The following is a 24,449-nucleotide window of genomic DNA, read 5'->3' as shown; positions in this document are numbered from 1 at the left end:
GAGTCTCCCTGCCCTTTAGGACTCCAACGCCTTTCAAAAAAATTATCTACATCAAGACTGCCAATTGAACTTTCAAAGGATGTGCTGGCACACATTTTACTGAATGCGTTGGTTGTGTCTTTTGCCAAAAATCCCCTCCGCCCCATTGACCATTTTGAATTACTGCTGGCCGATTGTCAGAATAATTCAGTGGCATGTATAAACAAAGTTTAATAAACTATAATTGATAACTTTGGGGTAACTATTGTCACAGTGTCACAGATGTTTTGACATGGTATTTTAGCATTTGATATTTAAATATTTAAAAAAATTATAATGTGGGGGCAGCCTCTAGCTCACCCAGTAAGAGCGTTCAGCCAACGAGTCCTGCAGCGGTGCAGGGTTCGAATCTGACCTGCTTCCCTTTGCTGATTGTCATCCCCCGTCTCTCTCCCACTTTCATGTCTATCCACTTTCAAATAAATGAAAAAGTGAATAAATGAATAAGTAACTGAATTATCGACTAAATGCATCCACAATCCTAAAGGAATATAAAACAAGAAGCAGCAAGAAAACTACCGGGACAAGCCACCAAAACATGCATTTGATTGCTGTGTTTAAAGTGCATTTATCCAGAACTCATAGCAGAAACAGGTTTTTTGTACCAAAAACTGTACTAAACACAGCAGAAAATCAGAGCAGCAGGGTGTCATTTCCACTGACTCCCAGACACATTACAAAGCACCAATACAGAAGGCAATGAAATGTGCCATTTACCCTTTGGTGGACACTTTTAGTTGAAGTGTTTCACAGCGCCATGAGCGCACATATTTTTAGAATGGACGACTCTTTGGGGAATCAGTGCTGTGACCTGACATTAACAAAACCACAAATGCCAACAATAGTTTTTCCCTGCAGCTATTGTGAAATGAATTGCAAATAAATGTTATTGTGATCAGTCAGTATGGTGTTAGTTGACAAAAACAAAAAAACAAACTCATTCTCAGGTACAAGAGAGTGCGTAGCTTTGTAGCAGTTTGACTCCGGTTAGTGAGTGAAAGTCTTGGCTCTTTCAAGAGCCAGTGTGAGACGAATCTAATGCATCTTGGCAATGAATAGTGTCCATTGATTCCACCACATCAAACTCACTTCCTCTTCACAGAGCCCCTCGCATGTCTCTTCCTTGGGTTTTTTTGTGAGTGAGAGAGTGTGCGAGCACGCATCCATAGATTCTGTTCGAACAAAGAAAATCCACCCAAGAGGAGAATTTATACAACTTTCATGTCTCTGACAGTCACGAATGAACTGCCAACCGGAGAGAAATCTTGGACCTATTTATTTTATTTGACGCTGATTGAGAGTGACTGGTTATTTCAGGGCACAGCAACAGTTTCTTTAGGCTAGGAAGGTCATGTTTACATTGACTGATGAAATGATGCTAGCATCAGGAACCTTCCACACGAACGCACAGAAGATGCATAGATGACTTGACCTCACACCCGTGGTATTACGCCAGAAACTGTGGTATGACCTGCTCCATTCTGAGAGCTCCAAGAGCGCCTCAGCGCACAGCGACGGTAGTATCAGTGTGAGATCTCCTGAAGAGGAATGGAGCTGTAATGTCATTTATCTACAGGCCTCTGTTAACGTTTGCTCCCAGGGAAGTACGAAATTGAGATAAAAGCTGGTGACCAATCGAGTGTCAGCCTGCCTAGTGCCTGGCTGCGCTGATGACGTGCTGATAAAAGCGACAGATGAGAACACATGCTACGTCTTCAGATCTCAGTGGCTTCATTTATCCAGGGATCTGCATGGCATATTAGTCGGCAAAGCTTGCAAACGTTATACCAAAATCAATACTGGGATGACTGATTTGCTCCTTTTTTTTATTATAGGTCTGGTCGTAAAGTTAAGTATGAGTCATTATCAAACAGCATAACTTCCCAGATTGAACATTAACGAGGGCCTTTGAGTCTTTGGTTTCATTAGTGGCAGTCTTGTTTATGAATGTGTATTGGTGGTCCAGAATAGTGACATGGGTTTTCACTGGGAGCCATAAACCACCTCTCCTGTCCAATCTAGACAATGGACTTCGATCCATTTGGTTATAAATATAATTCTTTAAAATATTGTTTCACTTTAATAATATATGTGTTAATAAACATATGTTTCCAGTAATGTGTTTTTGTTAACATATTCTTTGGCTGGCGAAGTCTTCTAGATCTACGGCCAGTTTTTTTTCTTCTTCAATAGCACTTCTAAGTTCTGTGAATCACACTATGTGAGCACTGGACATCTGAATCGTTTAAAGTAGACCCAGCTAAATCTTCCTATTAAGAATTCTAGGACATGCTTATCTAAGCTTCCGTTCTTTTATGCCTCTTCTCTGCTGTTGATGTACTGTACCCTGCAACCATTTATTCATTTCTACTATTGATCTTTTTTAGACTACAAAAAAGGGGATTTAATGTCTTGACCAAAATCTTGACTAAATACTTTTACTAATAAATACTTGTCAGCCCTACCTGGATTGACTGACCGTTGACTAAGCCTTGTCGCCCGTAGTTACAATTTTTTGAAACCAACAAAGCAGGCGTTGCATTTTAAGCCAGCGACCGTCAATTTTGTCGGCTGAAATTGCTCATTTGAAACTGTCACTGGCAGATATGACCAGCTGTAGCTGGCTACCTAATTAGGCTAACGTTAGCTCCATGGATTGGTTCAAAACGCTGTCTTCGGTTCACTTATGAATGTTTTTACATTCAACACAACAAGAAAAAAGTTTTTTTTAGGTTACGGCTAACCACTGTGTTTGACAAATCTAACACTAAGTCTGGTGACATTGGCTATGGTTGCTAATCCAATAAAGCATAATACAAAGTTGCTAACATTAGCCTACGCTCTGATAGCACCCAGGGGTGGATTCCACACAGTGGAGAATTACTACTGAGTGGATGTGCTAGTCATAAACAGGGCTTTTGTTTCAGGAAATGTAACCCCATAAACAAAGCTATTTATGAAATGGCCTTGAAAGTCACATTTGGTTACTACTGTAGGTAGTAAGCTAATCATGCTAACGATTGCATCTCATGTTGGAGCAGATAAAAACCCTGTTCAACCCATTCCTTGCACTTTTGCTTGTGTTTTTGGTATTAGAGTGGCTTTAAAAAAGACACCACCCTTCAAACTCTCAACTAAAAGCAAAGTATTGTTCTTACTACAGCTCCATACACGCTACTTCAGAGAAATCTATAAATAATCTAAAGCTATGATTGGACAATCTCTGTTCGTCGAAGGCTTTCATGAACAATTGACACCAAATACACCTTAAAAGAATTTAAACAGAAACAGGTCTTACCTTAAAGTCACAAATGCACTTCACCATGTTTCCAATTCTTAGACACTCCCCATCGAACTTGCAAGCGTTGGTGTCGCACAAGAACAGGTCCGTATCCCGGTCATCAAAACCTGGAGGACCAAAGCCAACAAGAGACTGGTGACTAAATGTTTCTCTGTTCAGCCCTCAAGCAACCCTAACCTGAGCCCCCGTCCAGGGTCTTCCATAACGAGTGGGTACCATTAGTCACGGCTCCCACAGCACAATGCACTCTTAGATCATATACTGTGCACTTTAAAAAAAGACAATACTAGTACACATGCTTGTCCTTAGCTGCCAGAATGATGAAATACATTTTAAAAACACATGTCTCTGGAGGGATGAGCAAAAGATATTTCTTCATTTTCATTCATCATGTTTTGGTGATTGTGGTAGACAGCGCTGTTGAATACGTCGGTCCACAGTCTCCCATAGGTGTTTAATAGAGGAGACATCTGGTGACTGTAGAGGCCATAGCCTATTATTCAAATCATGTTGTACCCTGTATGGAAGCATCTGCATCCACCGTGTTTCTCTACTAATTCGTTCAGGTCTTTCCTGTGCTATTTGTTTGTGTACAAGGAGGCTGACTCTGGGGCGTTGTCCTGGAGAAGCAAACGTGGGATATGATCCGATTCAGGCTGCGTTAGGGATCTCAAATGACTCCAACAAAGCATCCTGAATCAAATCAAAGAGTCACATGGGCATGAGACTAGACTGAGCTTGGGGCTATAATTCTACCTGAACTGATTGCTTACAAAAAGCAACCCTATGTACATGCAGGGCTTTTGCATTTCAAAGTACGTATGTCTACAGTAAATTTCGACAGAATTCCAGCTGACATGATAGAGCTGGACATTTTATAGTTCTGAAAGCATTATCAATGATACATGTAACGGCCTATTTATCCTACGGTATAAACTCATTAATATCAAGGTAAAAGAAACAAAGGTGATGTTTTATTCCATGTTTGCTGTAGATGTAAATTCAAGTAACTGGTGAAACAGTTAAACTCATTATGATACGATACTAAAGATACTGACACTGGCCACAGTGATCCTTATTCATGAGGAGCAGAACATTTCCAGCAGCATACATTTTTTTTTCAAACCCTATGACTTGATGGAATCCAATGAGGAAAACATACTCTGTGCTTATTTTGATAATGCATTACTAATTGAATTGCACCCTGTTTCGGGATGTTGTGTAGTAATGGAAGCCATTTTTTTTTCCTTCTGATTCTCAGTTTGTTTTGACTGCTTATGTATTTGCAGGGCTTAGTGTAAAAGTCATTATTATGCATCTGTAAAAATCTGCTACATCAGCTTTAAGAGACACTAGAGCCTGACTGATATAGCAGTTATATAAGCTTATCACAGATATGCCAAACAGAATTACAGTATATTCATGAATAATAGGCTGCTTTGCTGTTTTTAGTTAACCCTGATTTTTTTTCTTATGCCAAGTTTAACATATTGTTGTATAATTCAATTCAGTTCAATTCGTCTCATTTGAACAATCCTTGCCAAAACTCTTTGTGAATATGTTAATGACAAAGACATATAGGACATGTACTTATCACACTTTTACACTCAAGCGTGAATATTGCTGTCGGCCTTTTATAGTCCATCGGTCAAGCTCTAGTCTTTACACGCAGGGCAAATAAACAGACGGATTAAACGTGGCTACATGTCTTACACTGACACAATTTAACTTAAGCCCATGGCACATGTGTTTCTTTCAAAGCATGGCATTGCTGGCACAAATATGCAAATACTTGTTTGAATCTCAGTTTCTGAAGAAATTACAAAGCTGTCTTCTAACCATACTCGCAAATAAAGAGCAACAGGGTCACTGCAGCAAAAAAAAAAAAAAACAGAGAACTGTAGAAACTGATATGATAACTGGATGTGGCACCTTATTTGTTATTGTGTGTGCTGGTTTAAGGTAATTAAGTAAAACCTAAGATAGAATTTTACTTAAATTGTGGCTTTCCGGCCGCGTTACAGCTTGGTAGTTTTAAACATTTATATGTTTCATTAAGCATTAAATATAACAAATATTGTAATTCAAGAAGAGCCTGAAGTCTGGAATGTGTGGTATATTTGGAATTTAGAGTGAGGAAAGATACTTATCTTTGATGTTCAAAGATGAGCAATGTGTATTTGTCTCAGTTCATGCTTTGTAGCCTTATGGAAAATTGCTTAAAGCTAGGCATGCAAAGTATCAGTGGTGGAATGTAACTTAATACATTTCCTTAAGTACAAATTTGAGGTACTTGTACGTGACTTGAGTCTTTTCTTTTCATGCCACTTTCTACTTCTACTCCACTACATTTCATAGAGAAATATTGTACTTTTTACTCCACTACATTCATCTGTTACAGCTTTAGTTACTTTATAAATTGCAAAAGATTTTTGCACACAAAACACAGTTTATAAATATGATTTATTATAAATTAAAGTACCCAACAATATAATGGCCTACAAGTCCAGCTGAAATGATTAAACCATTAAACACACAGAACAGTTTGGATCGTTTCCAGTTTATATTTTTTCTGCTTTGAGTACTTTTACTTTTAATACTTTAAGTACATTTTCCTGATGATACTTACATACTTTTACTTAAGTAACATTTTCAATGCAGTACTTTAACTTGTTACAGAGTATTTTTACAGTGTGGTGTTAGTACTTTTACTTAAGTAAAGGATCTGAATACTTCTTCCGCCACAGCAAAGTATTTTACCTACGTGACTCGGATCAAGTGACTATGAATTAAAAGGATTGAGGCACAGACATCTCTTAAAAGTAATAGAATTAAATGTCAGATTATTTTCATTAACTTTATTTAACCAGTATAAACAAAAACCTCCTAATTGAGTGCTTAACTGATCTCCAACAGGTATTCTCTGTTGGCATGCCGTCCTCTATAAGGAGCACAAATGTCAAGTTCAGCTTGCTAACAGCTCTCCTGCAGCTGCTACCATGTCACTGTCAGGCTCAAAGACGCCTCAGCATGCTTTCTTACAATGTTACACTCTCACTGTGCTACCCACTAGCCCAACATTAGGGTTGCACGATATGAGGAAAATATCTAATTGCGATTATTCTGACTGATACTGTGATTGCGACATGATTCACGATATTGGAGGGAATGACCATTTTTGTATAATTATTCTAGTTTTCAAAATTAATTTTCTTTTAATTAAAGAAAAAAATAAAATGATTATAGTGTGATTTTTGCAAGGATCTGTACCAAACAAAGATTTTTTTCTTTAGTCTGTAGGATAGGATTTGTAGGCCGAGACATCTCTGTAGCACCACAATACATATTTTGCCTTTAACAAATATTGCACCCCCCTGTGATTTGAATAGTGCACTAGTCCATATTGTGATTTCGATAACACTGCGATTAGTTGTGCAGCCCTACCCAGCATGTAGCTCTACTGTATGTTTCATGTCATACTTGGCCAAGGTTTTTGACGTCATTCAGGTAGTTTCATTCAAATAACAGCCACCATCCAATCTAGATCAGCAAAAACATGATAAACTTCAATTTCCGCCTCACAGGTGCATGCCTCCGTTAACCAATCAATTTGCAGTTTACCACAGTTTACCACATTAGTGTCACCAATTCAGTATCCGACCAAATGTCTCCCCTTCTGTTCCTGAGTTATGGCGTTGAATAATGGCCAGAAAAGGGAACATCATGATGTCACTGTGAAGTTGACCTTCCACCTTTGGGATATAAAATGTCATTGTTTTCTTATTTTTAATCTATAAGACATTTGTGTGAAATGTTGTCATATCTGTATGAGTTCTAGAGCTATGGCCAAAATGTGTTATGTGAGGTGACTACTAAAATCTTTTTAAATCAGTTCACCCTTGAGTCCAAGTGGACATTTGTGTCACATTTGAAGAAATTCCAATAAAGCCATTCCTGAGATATCCTATTCACGAGAATGGAACGGATGGCCAAACGGACAACCCGACAACATAAGGCCTCCGGGCATGGCTATCGCCAGCGCGGATGCATAAAAACACCTAAAAAGAAACATACAGTTTTACTTTATGAGTCACGGTAACTTCCAGATCATCAAAAAAGAGCACTTTGAAACCACCTTTATAGTTTTAATCTTCAGCAGTTTTAATCCTCGTCAAATAAAAAGTTTAATGAAACTGAAAATGAACCCCACTGCCCTGGTAGAAAACAGGCAGATTTGATCACCAATAAATAAATAAATAAATATATATATATATATATATATATATATATATATATATATATATATATATATATAGAGAGAGAGAGAGAGAGAGAGAGAGAGAGAGGCACTGTTATGATGACAATCATACTACTGGCCAGGTGTATACTGTATAAATGATTGGAAAATATCAGATCCTTTTCACACCAGCTGGTGAACTCTTTGTAAGATGGGAAATGTGTTTTTTTTTTGTGTGAAATCATTCCAAGCTACTAATTTGCTAGTTTGATAGTCTTTTTTTCCAAGGTTTTCTGGACAGCAAATTATGGAAAACCAAAACAACAAGCAATTGTTTCTATATGAGACAGGGAAAAAAGGAGAACGTGGCTCCTTCTCATTAGCCTGGTCCTACCAGACTCTGGTACGTTTCATTTGTACAGAGAGTCTGGCCGCTCTCCATTGACAATTAACTTCCTTGAAGGCGGGTACTCTGTTGAAGTTTAAAACTATTGGATCTGCCCAGAGCCACTCTGGATCTGCCATAACCAATCGCTAACGTTTGGTCGTGACGTACAGCATGTCAACAAAAACTATTGCCTTAGCATCGCTAGTGTTCGCCTTAGCCAACTCCTTCACCACTAACGGAGCGAGCTGGAAAATCAAACTTTTCCCGAACCCTGTGTTGGGAGGAGGGCCACGACATCACAGCCACCAAAAAAACTCAGCAAAGATTGTTCTTGCTCGGGCTTTAACTTCTGGATATTCGGCAGCGTTGCCACAACGGGCCGAATGGCTTCGCTCGCATCTTTCTCTTTCTTTTACAGGTACGCAAGTGATTTATCACCTTTTGTTACGGATGTCAAGCTTATGAATGAAACAAATATAACAAATAATAGAATTAATGTCCCAGATGAGCACCTCTCAGAAACATCAGGGCCAACAGGGTTTCAGCTTCTAAGAAAACTCAGTACATATCTCAATTAGTTATATGACAATGATTGCCTTAAAGCGAGCACAAATATAGATTTACAGTACTGGTACAACCTGAGAGGCAATTTCTCCTATTTGTCAGTTAAGGGCTTAGGGAATGCAATGTTCTTAAAAATGTTGTTACTGTCACTGTAATAAATGACATGCAATCACCCTGCCATGCAAGTTTGTTTTCATTATCTAAGGGACGTTGTCTTTTACCAATTTTGCAATCTGAGTGCATGCATTTGGAAAACATCAACATCACTTTTAACATGATTTGTTGTAAAAAAACAACAACAATTTCTTTAGCCTGACAGCTCTGAGCACCCATTGAGTTTTTATGTGAGTGTAACATCCACATGTGTACCATTTAACAAAATAAAGCATTTACTGTTGTTCTGTCTGGAATCCATTTCTGAGCTGGAAGTCAGTTCTGACAACTATAGAGTGCCTGTCTAAAGACCCTGAAATAATAAAGTATTGTGTAGTAAAAGAAAAAGAAATCACAAAAGTGACAGTAAACATTGCAAAACACTTTCTTCTCTTCTTCCAACATTTGGGCTTAGATCTCCTAAACTTTAAATCATGACTAAACAACATTGGTATGATAAGAATGATCTTTAAAAATGAGCATTTCCAATGTGCAGACATATAATCACCCACTGACATAAATCAACCATAACTGCCATTATCTGGGAGTTTTGGAAGAACTGAATATCAAAGAAGTCTTGATAAATAAGTCTTAATAATTAATCTGTATTCAATCATTTAATTTGATTTGAAATACTGCAGCACTGTCATAAGTGTTAAGTACTAAACAATGATTCAAAATCAGGGGGCTGAAAGAGCAGCATTTTGGTTGGCATCATAAAATATCGATATATTGCCCACCCCTACCATACGCACATTACGGACCAGAGTCTTATGAGTCTTCTAGGTTGTAAAGGGACGGGGTTGAGCTTTAGTGTGAGAAGAACCAGTGGACATGTAGGCAGGTGTCGTTCGCTACTGTAACGCTTAGAGGACAGCCGCTACGAAAGTAACACGGGACGAAAGTAAGTAACGCGGGACGAAAGTAAGTAACGCGGGACGAAAGTAACGCGGGACGGAAGTAACGCGGGACAAAAGTAACGCGGGACGAAAGTAATTCGGGACAAAAGTAATTCGGGACGAAAGTAATGCGGGACGGAAGTAACGCGGGACGAAAATAACGCGGGACAGAAGTAGCGCAGGACAAAAGTAACACAGGACAAAAGTCACACAGGACAAAAGTAATGCGGGACAGAAGTTATTTTATTTTATTTTTTGGTTTTCTGCTTGTTTTTGTTGTCTGTTTCTGTTTTATTGTTGTGTCTAATTATGATTGTACTGTATATTCAATTATTGTTAAGGACCCCCTCGACAACGAGATGGTGCATCTCAAGGGGTTACTCCTAATAAAGAAATTTTCAACAACAACAAATCTGACATTGAAAATTAAATTTAATATTTTGCTTTAAATATGTTGGCAATTACCAATTAACAACATTGTCAGACAAGAATAATAATAATAATAATAATATGAACAATTCAAGTTTATACCATTGTGTTACTTTTGACCCAACCATATGTTACTTTTGTTCTAGTCTATATCCATGACCTTTCATTTCTGGGATTGTTCAGGTGCCAGATGTACGTTACCTTCCTCTTTCTTTGTGTTGGAATTTTAAACTCCGGTGTATTTCGGAGGACCTGCTCCTCAGATCTCTGCAGGGTAAATCCAGACAGCTAGCTAGACTATCTGTCCAATCTGAGTTTTCTCTTGAACGACTAAAACAACTTTTGAACGTACACATGTTCCACCAAAACAAGTTCCTTCACAAAGCTATTTTGCAGAGGCACCGTGGCTCTGTCGGCGCCATGCGTCGGGCACATAGTGCCGCTCAAGACGATTGTGATTGGTTTAAAGAAATTGCCAATAAACCAGAGCACGTTTTTCTCCCATCACGGAATGTTGTGTGGACTAGCCAGACCCTCCTCCGCAGCGCTGTGGAGGAAGGTCTGGCAATGCGAGAATACTTTTGTTCGGACCGACATGGTCGAAAGTAGCAATGCGCAACGTCGTGAGTTGCTAATTACAACAGAAAATAGTTTCTGTCGTTGACGTTTTTATTTAGTTTTTTTTAAATGACGTTTATCTGAAAAGTGTAATGTTTGTACCGCCTCTCCTCGAGGGATAGAAAGAGTAAGAGAAAGATGGTTCAGATGTAGCAATGAGCACAGAAGCTAGCCAAGTTTGTTTTTGCCTGTTAGGAAAACTATGGAATCAATACCCTGACAGGCTGGAATTTGTGCAGCGTGATTAAAAAAAACTGTGAAATGCTAACTATAACTAGCAAAAAAGACCAACTTAATATATGACAACTGACATGTCACACTGCCACCTGTGGGGAAACCGACTCCAAAATTCCCACAAAAGAAAAAGCTTTTTTTCTCTGAATTCCTGCTATTATGGCTTGTAAACTTCTGTAATAAGCAGAATAATCAATAATTATACCAAGAAACAGCTCTTTTTATATATATATATATATATATATATATATTTTTTTTTTTTTTAACATTTACTAGACTCTAGAAATGGAACAGACTCTAATTCCTACATGGTTGACATTACAAAGGACAGTTGTAGAGAGGGTGATGGTTAGAGATATAACGTGTGGGAGGAGCAAATATTCCTCTGCAACAGCAATCACATATGATAAATAATTGTGTGGTATTAATAACAGGATATTCATCAACCGTCATTGTTTACATGTTTATCTTGGTGGTACGAGGCGTGGTATTATTGTTATTAGTACTTTTTGACATTGTATGATCCCTTTTAATTAATATTACTATTATTATTATTATAATATATGTTATACATATGTTATTTTATAATGTACACAGATTAGAATGACATCTTTTTCTTTCTTCTACAAAATGTTAATGGGTGCTGGTTGATGTGTTAGAGGCCGGGAAAACTTACACTTCCTGCTCCTGGCCTGCCGTTCCAGGAGGAGATTACAGTGAGCTGAATAATTAACGAAAACAAGCTGGCAAACATCAAATATTGAAAAGGTGATGTTTATATGCTGACGATTAAGATGGCAAGCGGAGCACTTACTTGTCTAAAAGAGAGTTTGTCAGCCAAATGCATCTCCTCCTACCTACCTACCTGGAGTTTCAGAACACTAAGAAGAACCAGGAGTCCCCCCCCCACCCACCCCTGTTTTAAGCATTGTTCTGATCAATAATTAAGTAGACTAAATTATTAATGAAGACTGAACAACCACAGTGCTGAGACATCCTTTCTTGACCTCTCTCAGGTATTTTTTTTGTCTTTACCTTTGCAACAGGTTTTCAAATGGTTGTCACGGAGAGAATTATAGTTCAGCCCTCATTATGTTATTAAAAAGCACAATAACCCAAAGCACTAAAATCATAATCAGAACAGGTACTTTAATTACAGCAAGTCTGAAAATAAAGCCTTTTCAGTTAAATCCCTCAAACGCGCTCAATGATGCAACCAGTCGCCAATTAGACACTTTTGATCCCTTTTTGATTAGACCCCCTCCAGTGCCATGTCTTATTTAGTTCCCTGGTGCTGTTTCCTTTCAGAGATGTGGACCTGCATGCAAGAGGAGCACTTTTGACCTCTGTGTTGAAAAATCTTGGAAGCAGATGGCCAATTCTCTCCAGACTACTGGTAATTCACTCCACTTGATGGGATTTACAGGGGGGCTTTGCATATTCTGCACTCATCCCTGTCACTTTCAACTATCAAAGAATCAGAATAAACAAGAGCTGGGGGGTGGGGGGGGTTCAGTGAAGGAGGGAGTGTGGTCACTGCACAGACATTTTCTCCCACAGGAGCTGTAAGGTAAAGCATGGGGTAAATACATCGGGGAGTTGACTTTCATACACTACCACCATTACAATACTGTAATCTGTGAAGAACTATAATTGTGATGAAAATGAAACTGAATTGTACGGATTAAAACTGGTATTTTGGGAGGCATTCAGCAAGCGATGAATATTAATATTCTCAGCTTCAACGTGTTTTTGATATGGATGAATAAAATGGCAAAAAGACATGAGCTGATTTTTGGCCAAAGTCTGCAAGTGCACCTATTAAAGATAACACAGACTTCGCTCATTTATCTAAAGAGATACAAGCCAAAAATGACAGGCACAATGCCACCAATGGTTTGACTGTGATAATTACACAACGTTTTGAATACACGGTCAACTGTGCTGGATGGATATACAAAAGAAACGGTCCAATTTGTTTGAAAAGAGTTGACTTTCCATGGTCATTTACATGTATAGAAACTAGTTAATAAAATGAATGGAGCACCAGCTTTTCCATGTAGATACATTCTTAACGTTACAAGACCTCAGCCACCGCATTGCTTATTTATTAAGATTTGGCTGTTTGGTTTAAAAATGCCCTAAAGCTACACTAATTAATAGTTTTTCATAAAAAAAATATGAAATGGCTATGAGTATGTGAAAGGTTAGTTTGTGTTATCGTGTGACTTTATTGTTTTAAAAGGACAAACAAACTAACTAACCGATAGGCCTGTAACAATTCCAAATGTTGCTTTACAATTAATTGTCTCAGAAATAATTGACAATATTATTGTCTCTTTCAGTCAAATTTAAAAAATGTTTATTTATTTATTACTTTTCCAAACAAAATTAAGTTTAAGTTCCTGAATTCCAGGATACGTCTTTTGGTTCTATCCCTGTTATGTCACCCAGATAATGTAGTAACACAAGTACACAGCCTATGAAGTAAACCATGCCTCGTTATTATCATAAAAACATTGAATTCTTTTCTTAAATAAACATAAAATTGACAGTATTATATAGTTTTCCCGACCTTAGATTATGTAAGCAAGTAATTGTGGTTAACGGCAATTATGTCAAAAAATTGCGATTAGACAATTATATATTTGTTACAGGCCTACTAACTAAAAACTCAAATTAACTATATTATCAAATTTGATCCCAACTTTCTTCCATAATAATAGCGCATATTTTTACCTGCATGAATTACTGAAAGGCGTAGCAAACAAAGACACAATGACTGGCTGTGTTGAATGGAAAACATTCATTTTGAAAAGCTTCCAGATGGAAATTTAGATAAAACCAAAGTTGTGTGCACATATTGTATTGCATTGATGAATTATCACAATAATCCTGACGTACCATCTTCAGACAAAGCAAAACTTTGCTGATATTAATAAAGATGCTAGCACTGACACAGGATCCAGCCGTGTTCGTGGGTGGTGATAGCGCAGTGGATATGACACATGCCGTTCGATTCCCACTGCGATGCATCAACCAATGTGTCCCTGAGCAAGACACTTAACCCCTAGTTGGTCCAGAGGTGTGCGACCTCTGATATATAGCAATGGATAAAAGCGACAAAAAATTAACATGACAATGTAATGTCCAAACTACACTGGCAGAGTGCAGCAAGGGCAAGTCTGTCAACCAAATGGCATCAAGTAAGCTAATCAATGCAATCGCTAATAAATAGCTGTTGACTGCAGGCCCATCAACATTGTTGAAGACATTATCCAGATAGCCTCAGGCGACACATTATACAAGACAAGGAACTTTTGTCACTAGAATTCATGAATTGTATGGCATTGAGAATGCAAAGAAAGCAGATGACAGAAGCTACATGTGACTGGAGACCACTGGACATCAGTATGCAACCATAACTACCTCGGTGTAACGGCACACATATTCAATGACAAATGGCAACTGCACTCGTTCACTTTAGGTGTGTTAAAAACAGAGGAAAGGCATTTTGCTGAAGTGTCAACAGAGTGGGAGATAACGGACAAAGTCACGACCATTGGCAGCGCCAGACGTTGTAAACATTCGGGGCTCAGTCCAAACCTGGAGTGGGGAGTGAGGGGATTCGGAAGCATGCTCTATTTACCGGCTATGCACTATTTTTCAAGATATTTGATAAAAGAATGCCAGTAAATCTGCAAACATCTGTACATCATTTGAGAAAAGCATGATAGTTGCCAAGGAAAATAATCATCCTGTAGAGCCTGCATCCTATTTTGTATCTAATTGTTCTCGAACTGTCTCCAACATTCTGAAACTATAACTATGTCGAGGATGACTAATTTTCACTCCTGCCACCTAAAGAGAGGCAAAATTTGTCTGATGTTACTATTGTTACGTTACATAACAAGAGTAAGGTAGGAATTTGGCGTGAACAGCATTACTGATCTTGAAACCTGGAGTTCACAGAATGAATGGCGATATTTCCCCAGTAATAGAACTTTTGCTCCACTGATTTACCGTTCCAGTCAGGGACTGAGGGAAACTGACACAAAGTTGAAGTTATTTTAAAACCCTCAAAGATTCAGGGCTTTTGAGAAAACATATGGGGCTGGAGTCCCAGAAGCCACCTCCCACCGCTCCGCCCGCTGCAGCAAGGAGTCCACCATTCAAACATATGCCCACTAAAGTGGCTCTCCATGACAGTGGGTTTGTCGGTACTTTGGCCAAGTAGCGGAAAGTTGTTGGACATTTCAAACACAGTCCTGCCAACACAGCAGAGAAGAAAGTTCAGCATGCTTCTCATGGGAAAGCAGAAGAATCCCTACTCCGGGATGTACCAATGCGCTGGAATTCAACTCTTGACATGATCAAGCGGGTACAACACAACAAAGACCTACTGGAAGCAAAGCTGGCACAGCAGAAGCACAACTTAGCCATGCTTAGCTCAGCTGATTGTGACAGGCTGTCAAAGAAAAGCAGTGGAAACACTGCTGGAGCCATGCAGGTAGTTTGATTTCCCTATCCTCTCCCATTTTATTTTCGGAGCAATCTGATTACTATAATAGTCCCTTTGTTGTTGTATTTTAGAAATAATGTTAGGCCTGTCCGCTAAATGGGTGTTATCTGAATGCACTGTGTTCATTCTGTTGGTCTTGTGAGGTTGTAGGTATGTGAGCTCCTGAGTGGTGATGTGTCCTGCTCTGTGGCGCTGCTGGCACTCTGCCCTCTCTTGTGTACGATGGAGGTCTCAGATGTTGACCCTGTCTATATAGTGCACTTCAAGGGTGCATTCCCCGAGGACCTCAACGGACGAAAGGAGAACACAAACCTGACATGGCTAAACAAGGGATTTACAGTATGTCAGAATTATTGCCATGTTTCCCCCCATGCAAGTATTTCTTGTATCAAAGTTTGACTTCTAAATCCTGAAAATTAGCATAACTTACTGGTCAATTAATGAATTTCCAACCATTTCCAGTCTACAGATGATTTGAACAACTCACCCTGTATGATCAAAAAGGCCTTTTTCGCAGTGAAGTCTTACTTTGGCACTTCTAATGTGTAGATTACAGGTTCCCATACACAAACATACATCATTAATATGCTAAACATACGGCATGTAAAGAAATGGAAACAAATGGCCTTTTCTGTTACACTTTCACTGATGTATGACTCACATATATAAGTGTTTTCACAAGTCCTGCCTAGTGCAGCTTCACACATTGCATGTATCAATGTGTGAATGACACACTGGGTTAACCAAAGGCATCTCGAGACCAAGTCTATCTCTGCGCACACAAGAAAACAAAGATTAACTTAGTGTCAAGATCATTTTGCGATCCTCTGTTCTGCCTCAGTTGAAGCCTTCAATGGCAGTTGTTCATGGCCATCCACAATTTGCAAACCAAAAAGAATGACAATCCTTGTCAAACCGAGTTTCTTTTCCACCCTCTCTGTTTAATTCCATGGAACAGAATCTCATTCAGCACTGGTTCAAGGCAGCACTGCTCCAACTGGTACCCCATTCCCATTTTCATGAAACTACTGCCTAGAATTATTCGTGTCTTAGCACTGAGGTGACACTGAGCTCATCACCAAAAAGTCTTATTTTCCCTGGGCTGAAAACTGTCACACATTTGTGTTGTTGTTTAAAGGCATGATATGCAGGAAGGAGTGGATAATTAAGCCTTGTGCAATTACTGTCTGTTTTTTTTTTTATTATTATTGAAAGGGGTTTATCTTTTTCACGATGGACCACGTGTCACTTGTTCTGTCCAATTAATTCTAATTGGTGCTGGATGCATGTGTGTGTGTGTGTGTGTGTGTGTGTGTGTGTGTGTGTGTGTGTGTGTGTGTGTGTGTGTGTGTGTGTGTGTGTGTGTTTGTGTGTGCTTTGTTGTCAGTACTGTATATGCACTTAAGCCTCCTCAAGGCTTGTTGGATAAAAGCCTCGAAATGCATATAAGAGCGTGTCAGGAAGTGGGGTGGAGGGCAAGTGTGTATTTGGACAGGATGTGTGCCATTAACGACCAAATCATTACCTAACAGCAGCACAAAATAATCCTCCAATATAACACGACGCATATGAGCACAGTTTATTCGATGGAGAATCTTAATAAACACATGCTCAGTAAAGACGGTGAACCACTGCAAAGTAACCACGCCAAGAAGACTCTACAGATTCTTTTATTTCTTTTTTTTTAAGAATTGAAATACCAAGGATGTGTAAAATAGATGACAACAATCTTCCAAATGCCATAAATCATGATAATAATAATAATAAAAAAATCCCATTTGGTCTGGTTTGTGTTTTAGTAAAGCATATCCTAATGAGCCTATTATCATAATCAAATTCATTTTAACAACTTTGATATCCAAATGAGATCCCTATCTTCTGACAGGGGATTTTGTATGTGGAAAGTAGTTTTTGCTGCTGGCTACCTGTCACATAGAATCTTTCTATGATGTTTGTAATATATAAATATATATATATATATATATCATGGGAATGTTTGCCCCTCTCTTATTTTATATTAACATCCAAGCCTACTGGTATTTAGGCTGCAAACGGCAGTCATGAATCCATATTGATGTGTGGCTGGTTATGAGCTATAATATCAAAAGCCTACCGCTACTGCCCATGAGTGTGTGGAATCGGCTTGGAGCTATTTTAAGGGTTCAGACTTGGACAGGCGACAGGGGAAATATATGGCGGCACAGTCGGCTGATTTACACAGGGAGGCGAGGCGCTGCAGCCCGCTCCGCTCCTTTTATCGCTTTTGGCCACCGTGGAGAGAAAACAAGTTCACAGCACAGTGGCCTATACAATAAGCGACTACATTTAGACTACATTTAAAGTAACACGTGATGAAACGGTTGGGATGCCAAAATAAGCCAATTTAACGATATTTATAATTTCCCAGTGTGATTTATTCCTGAATTTGGGGAATTCAAATCAGCCTGTGATGCTCGAACTGAGCTGTAATCAGTATGACAAAAACAGGAGTTGAATAGAACCGTGTATGTTCAAGTTACACAGTGACCGCATAAAGACTTCATGCGACTATCTGTAAACTAACAGTGTTCGTAGCCTATTATTATTGTGGCGCACATCGCTACAACCTTCCCCAATCATTCTCTCCCCCCCCGTTAAAACGACCCTCACTGCTGGTGTTTTTCACTTCGTCTCGGATCGACATCATTGATCCCTTGCCTGTCAGGTGATTATTCTGACATGGTCGGCTGTGAACGCCTGGCTCGCCGTCATGCTCCGAGACAAACTCAACGAGGCTATAAATGCGCATCAAAGGAACCCAGAAACTCTGCATCCTCTCATCACCCGCGGGCTTTGCTGCGTTCACTGCAGCCTATATATGCTCCACAGCACCGGCACCAACACCGTACCAAGGCATGGTGTCTGGATACGCACATAAAAGCCACAATAAAAAAAAAGAATGAGTCGTTTTAAGAGCTCTTCTAAACTTTGATTCGGTCCTCTAAAACGCTGATTATAGTCTTGCTGGTTTAGCTGTACTATCTTGGGCTATGGGCTATGTGTGTTTGTCACTTGGACAATGGGTGCACATCTAGATAAAGCACAAACAAGAGCCTAGGAGCGAGACTGCAACTCTTGACTCCATGCTATGTAGGACTCACCAGAGCAGTTCCAGCCGGTCGGCGTCTGGCAGTCGCTGAGGGAGGAAGGGAAGGCGCGCAGCTGCTCCACAGGTAAAGTGGCGAGAAACGAGACGAGCGTGATCCGGAGCCAGCCTCCCGCCGTCCCGCTCCACTGGCGCGGCCGTCGGGGCTCCTCGAGCGGTGCCTGCGCCGCCGCGGAGAGACCCATATCTCACTGGCCACGACAGCACACGCGACGCGGGGAAGAGACGCAGACACTCCGTTCCGACAACTCCAGTCCCTGCAGGTTCAGCGGGGCGCCTAGATACCGACTGCAGACCATTTTCCGTGCGAGACCGTGCGCCCCATGTAGCAGTGCCCCCCCGAATGGGTTCCGCCCGATCCAGGGGAGGGGAGGCTGCTGCAATAAGAGGGAGGACTGGAGGGGTGGAAACTGCCGAGGGGTTGGTGAGCGATGGAGGAGGTGGTTGTTGTTGTGTGGGATGGAGTCAGGCTGGAAAAGTTGGCAAAAACGATTTGCCAGAAGGGGGATGATGCTCAAAGATGAGGAGAGGGAGAAGAAAAGATGAGAAGAGGAAAAAGGGGGTAGTGATTAAAAAAAAGGAGGCAATAGGCTACAACTGTAAAACTCAGAGGTTGTAGCCAGATTAGGTAGGTAGGTATCCCACGGACAGGGTTTGGAGATGACGGCGGCTGTGTGATAGTATCCACGGGTGAGACGAGCAGTTCTCCTGCACGAGCGCAGCGGTCCCTCCGGTTTACTTTGTAGCTTTGCTATGTGCGGAGCGTTCAGAGTCGCAGCGAGTTGGTCTCTCTCTCTCTCTCTCTCTCTCTCTCTCTCTCTCTCTCTCTCTCTCGCTCTCTCGATCTCGCTGTTGTTCTCGCTCTGTCTCTGTCTCTCTCACTTTCTCTCACTTTGTCTCTCTGTCTATCTCTCTCTCTCTCACACACACACACACACACACGCACACACACACACACACACACACACACACACGCACACACCAGCAGCTGGTTTCTACTGTGGTTATGATCACGTGGAGTATGATGCTAAGAGGGAGGGGGGTCTTCCATTATAATTGGAATATCTTACTGGTGGAGTAGGCAAAAGATAGGAAAACAGAATGAGAGAAATATTTTTTTTTTTTAAAAGGAAAAAGGGAGAGAAAGAGAGAAAGTAAAGACAGGCAAATTGCCTGTTGTCCTATAACTTGGTGGTGCCTACACCATGGATAGGCAATACAATGGGGGGATACACTGCCTTTATAATTGGTGGGGAGCATTTAAAAAGTCTGCAGGAATCGATTTGTCCAGCCTGGCCTTGGATAATTGCTCCGCTCTGAAACGACACTGATGCTATTCCTGGGTCTCTGCCTCCAGGCCTTCTAAAGAGACCTCAATATTATTCATTTAGGCTAGATGTTTTGGACATATAACCTGCTGCTGGAACGAGGGCTAGTAACTGATATGCTTTTGGCATTAAAAACACCAGAAGGTGTACGGCATCTGAGCGAGTTAAAGAGACCAAGTCCAACATCAGGTTGAGACAAAGCTGTCCTTTACGCTGGGGACACTGTCCCTACCACTTTTTGAAATGTTCGCATTTTGTCCCCATCACTTTGAACAATAGTACCGTTTGAGAGAAACAGGTAAAAGAGCAAAGATACCAACATGTCCAGATAAGATGTCTGAGGTTACATACAAGAAGTGAAAAACACTATATCTTTACGATAGTAAAACTGCATTTTTACTGGTTTTCAGAAAGTAATGGAGGTGAAAGCAATGGAAACACCGCATTCATTTGTATTTAGAGATGATGCAGACATCCAATGTGATGAAGAAAACTCGCCGCATGATGCTGGAGAGAGGCATGATTAGTCACACTATTCTTTGTTACTGTTATGCACCTTTAGTTTTTTGCAGTAATTCCATAAATTACTAGAGACAAAATACTATATTGAAGCAAACTGCTGATTTTCATTCCTTCTTGTTTACCTTACGTAAAAATTGCTATATTATACAACCTATATCTTTTCTTGAAATAAACGATTGCGTAGCGTGAAGTCACTCAAATTGTTCAAACTGTAAAGATGAAAAAGTAATTTGTGTATTGGTGTTTGATGCTAGTGTTTTTACTCAGTGTGTTCTGAGTGACAGTGTGTGTTGTCTCAGTGAGGACTGTTCATAGTGTTTGGCTGCACTGAGCCTGTTTTGAGAAGTGTGTGAAGAGTTCTGTTGCTTGGAATGAGTTTTGCAGGAGATGTGAACTGTTTAACTCAGGTGACTGTTGGTAGTGCAGACTGTAGTTAGAGTTTTGCATGTGGCTTCAGTTGTGCCCACTGTTTAGCAATAAAAAAACTGTAAATGTAAATGAGAAAAGTTGATCTACAGGAGAATAAATATCTGAAAGCCATACAGAGTGCCTGAGAGCCTTACTGCATTATATTCCTTTACATTTTTTTTTTAATTTTGAATTGTCACCCGCTGCATGAATTCACCATAAAGTTTAGTATATAAATTCACCAAAATGCAGGAAATCAAGTGTTTAACGCATAAAATGTCCCCGCATGTGTCCCCCCCCCCCCAGTGTTGAAAGGAAATCTGCACCCTTCAATGGATGACTGTTACTTGTGCAGTCGACATTGTTGTGCATTCTATGCTGAGTAGGCCTATTTTCATATTTTGTATTGCTCTTTGATGGGCGTTATGCAATTTCTTTCCTCCGGCCAGCAGTAGTTATCTACTCTGACCTCATATCGACCCCCCCCGCCCCCCCCCCTTCCCACCCATTACATACACAATGCTTTTTCATCGAAGCCCTTATGTCCCAACCACTTTTCAACACAAAGTGACGCCTTTTGGGTTGAAAACACTCGTCCTCTTTGAACCGAGGAAATTAGAAGCCATGCGCATGGAAAAACCCATACGACACAAAGGGGTTGCTGTTAGGACCTGTCGCGACTATAAAGACACTTGGCCTCCTGATATTAAAGGAAGCAAAGCTGAAGCTGCCTGGAAACAAATAAAACTGTTGTATTCCTTTTCGCTTAGTTAAAGCCATGACAGTGGTGTTTTATCAGCAACTAGTCGCATATAGACACACACACACACACACACACACACACACACACACACAAAATGTTGGTGATAAATTTAAACATGGCTGTCACAGAATGCCCCCCATCAACACTCATGTGTGCGACTATTCCCATGGCAGTACAAACCACCACAGCACTATCTTACTGCATTTCCACATTAGGATATTCATAAATTGAGTGTGAACATCTTGGGACAATTATTGGGTTCCACCTCCACTGTTATTCTCGATATAGTCACCAATTCAAATGACTGTAATGTGAAAGGGACTACAGGAAGTGCCAAATTTAGTGAGACTTATCACTCAAACCTGCAGTGCTACGGAGGTTTTAAGCCTCCTTTACGATTATTGTTTTGGTTTTACATACGAGTAGCCTACATTTATTGTATGAGTGAGCCCTGACAGACCCATTGTACTCTACCTGCCCAGCACCAAACAGCAGACAGACAGTGTTGCCGCTAAATGGAGTCAAGCACCTCACAGCTAAACATATTTCTTCTCACCCGTCTCCCTCAGCAGCACACCTGGAGGGAACGACAGGCAAGCAGAAAAAACAACCCGGCACATAGCAGGTGTTGATGGACACCGACACAGGGCTTACAGGAGAGTGAAACTTCATGTGGCTAGAAAAACCAGATGAATGCTAACGTTGCTTTGCGTCTGCTGGATGTTTAAACCTGCATTAATCTGCATCTGGATGGCATTGCCCTGGCCTCCCAGCACCACTGTCAGAAATCTCGTAGTTATTTTTGATCAGGATATATCCTTTAGCGCCCACGGCTGCCTTTGTACGGGTGCTAATTTGTAATTCAAAGCGAGGCTTCTCTCTTTGCGTCCAGCAGTCTTCATTTGTCCACTGAAGCATTTGGGCATACTGTACAGTTGCTGCGTTCCAGACAACCTTGTGTCTAATCTGGTGTGTGAAATAGTAGAGTACAATAGGAGCAAGAGGAGTTAAATAGGAGTTTTAGTGCCATGGCATTTGAGAAGTTGGTTAAACCATTTGTCTGTTGGCAACAGAGTCCTTCATAATGAAGTGTGTGCTTTTTTTGTCAGTAGCACAGCTGCAGAGAGGAAGCGGTAGTCCTTGCTCACATCAGTGACACCTGTAACACCGTTGCCAAACATACTTCCACTATTAGTCCTCTTCATTTCTGGCACAAGGAGGGGAAACAAGCTACTTGCTAACCTTCTGTTTTATGATTAATCATCAATAGGCCCAGACTGGCCATTTTGAACCAGTTTCCCTGGTGGGCACGGTTTGGCTGATGCAACACACTGCAAAAGAAAGAAAGACAAATCCCAACACCTGGGGGCTGTGACCAATGTTGGGAGTAACGGTGTTTAAGTATAACGGCGTTACTAACGGCGTTATTTTTTCAGTAATGGAGTAATCTAATTAATTACTTTTCCCATCGTTGCAACGCTGTTATCGTTACTGAGAATTTGGTTGAATAAATTAAATTCAATTTTATTTATAGTATCAAATCATAACAAGAGTTATCTCGAGACACTTTACAGATAGAGTAGGTCTAGACCACACTCTATTATTTCCAAAGCCCCAACAATTCCGGTAATTCCCTCAAGAGCAAGCATTAGCAGTGGCTATGAATGAAGCGCGAGGTGTCAGGCTTTGGCTACACATCAGTGGCCTGGAGAGAGCGGGGGGGGGATGATGATTGGCTGGGTGCGCGGATGCCCTGCTTACGCTGTCTCACTGCACGCTCTGACTACTACTAAACACAAGACAGCGACAATGGCGACGAGCCAGGGAAATTCAAAGGTAGCGTTAAAAAAATAAACGTCACAGTTACTTTGCTGAGTAACTAATTCCTTTTACACTGTGGTAACTGAGTTACTAACTCAATTACTTTTTGGTAGAAGAAATTTGTAACTGTACTTTTTTAAAGTAAGATGACCAACACTGGCTGTGACACTGAAGACTAGCCCAGTTGAGTGGACTGGTTGTGAGATGGAGAAAGCACATGGCCATGGGTCATTATTTAGTCTCGCATTGCCAGACCTATCTCCACACACTGCAGAGGAAGGTCTGGCTAGTGCACACAACATTCCGGAATAGGTAAAAAACGTGCTCTGGTTTATTGGCATTTCTTTAAACCAATCGCAATCGTCTTGGGCGGTGCTAAGCGCCGGACACAGGTACGGTGCCTGTGCAAAATAGCCTCGGGAAAGAACTTGTTTTGGTGGAACATGTGCACGCATAGGGAGGTAAGCTCTGGAATTATAATGGCTATTGAGTGTGTGATGACAATTTTACAAAAAAACAAAATATAAATATAATTTGATTGTCGGTTCTAGCTCAGAGGATATTTCCCAAATCGACAGGAGTTTAAAATGCCAACAAAAAGAAAGTGGAAGATGAGGGACATCCAGCCAAAAGTGAGGGACATCCAGCAGCACCACCGGCGGCACCGGAACAATCCCGTAAAATAAATGTTGTTGATTTAAACTTGTCAGGATTAAAGCCTTTAGCATATGGGGCCATATCAGCTGCTGTCAACACAGTGTATTTAAAGTTCCCATGGCATGACATTTTTTTTAACAATGCGTTCCCCTAGCCTGCCTATGGTCCCCCAGTGGCTAGAAATGGTGATAGGTGTAAACCGAGCCCTGGGTATCCTGCTCTGCCTTTGAGAAAATGAAAGCTCAGATGGGCCGATCTGGAATCTTCTCCTTATGAGGTCATAAGGAGCAACGTTACCTCCCCTTTCTCTGCTTTGCCCACCCAGAGAATTTGGCCAACCCATGAGAAACAGAGAGACATCATGGCTTGCAAACAAGCAAAGTGGCAGTTGGTCCAGGCCACCCCCCCCACCCTCCCTTGC

General features: G+C 40.6%; 1 protein-coding gene across 2 annotated transcripts in view; it reads right to left on the bottom strand.

Annotated features, from left to right (window-relative positions):
* The window catches only part of tmeff2a (transmembrane protein with EGF-like and two follistatin-like domains 2a), a 126,334-nt gene extending 107,066 nt beyond the window's left edge, over positions 1–19,268 (bottom strand). For both annotated transcript variants that reach the window (XM_028591642.1, XM_028591643.1), the window contains exons 1-2: positions 18,525–19,268; positions 3,338–3,447 (exon numbers count right to left, since the gene is read on the bottom strand). In XM_028591642.1, the coding sequence (XP_028447443.1) occupies positions 3,338–3,447; positions 18,525–18,714 (300 nt within the window). In that variant the 5' untranslated portion in view covers positions 18,715–19,268. The remainder of the gene's footprint in view (positions 1–3,337; positions 3,448–18,524) is intronic.
* Positions 19,269–24,449: the final 5,181 nt, after the last annotated feature.

This window comes from Perca flavescens, chromosome 11 (assembly GCF_004354835.1).
Source record: "Perca flavescens isolate YP-PL-M2 chromosome 11, PFLA_1.0, whole genome shotgun sequence".
NCBI lineage: Eukaryota > Metazoa > Chordata > Actinopteri > Perciformes > Percidae > Perca > Perca flavescens.
Note: the sequence above shows the minus strand (reverse complement) of the source record. Positions and strands in the feature narration are given on the sequence as shown.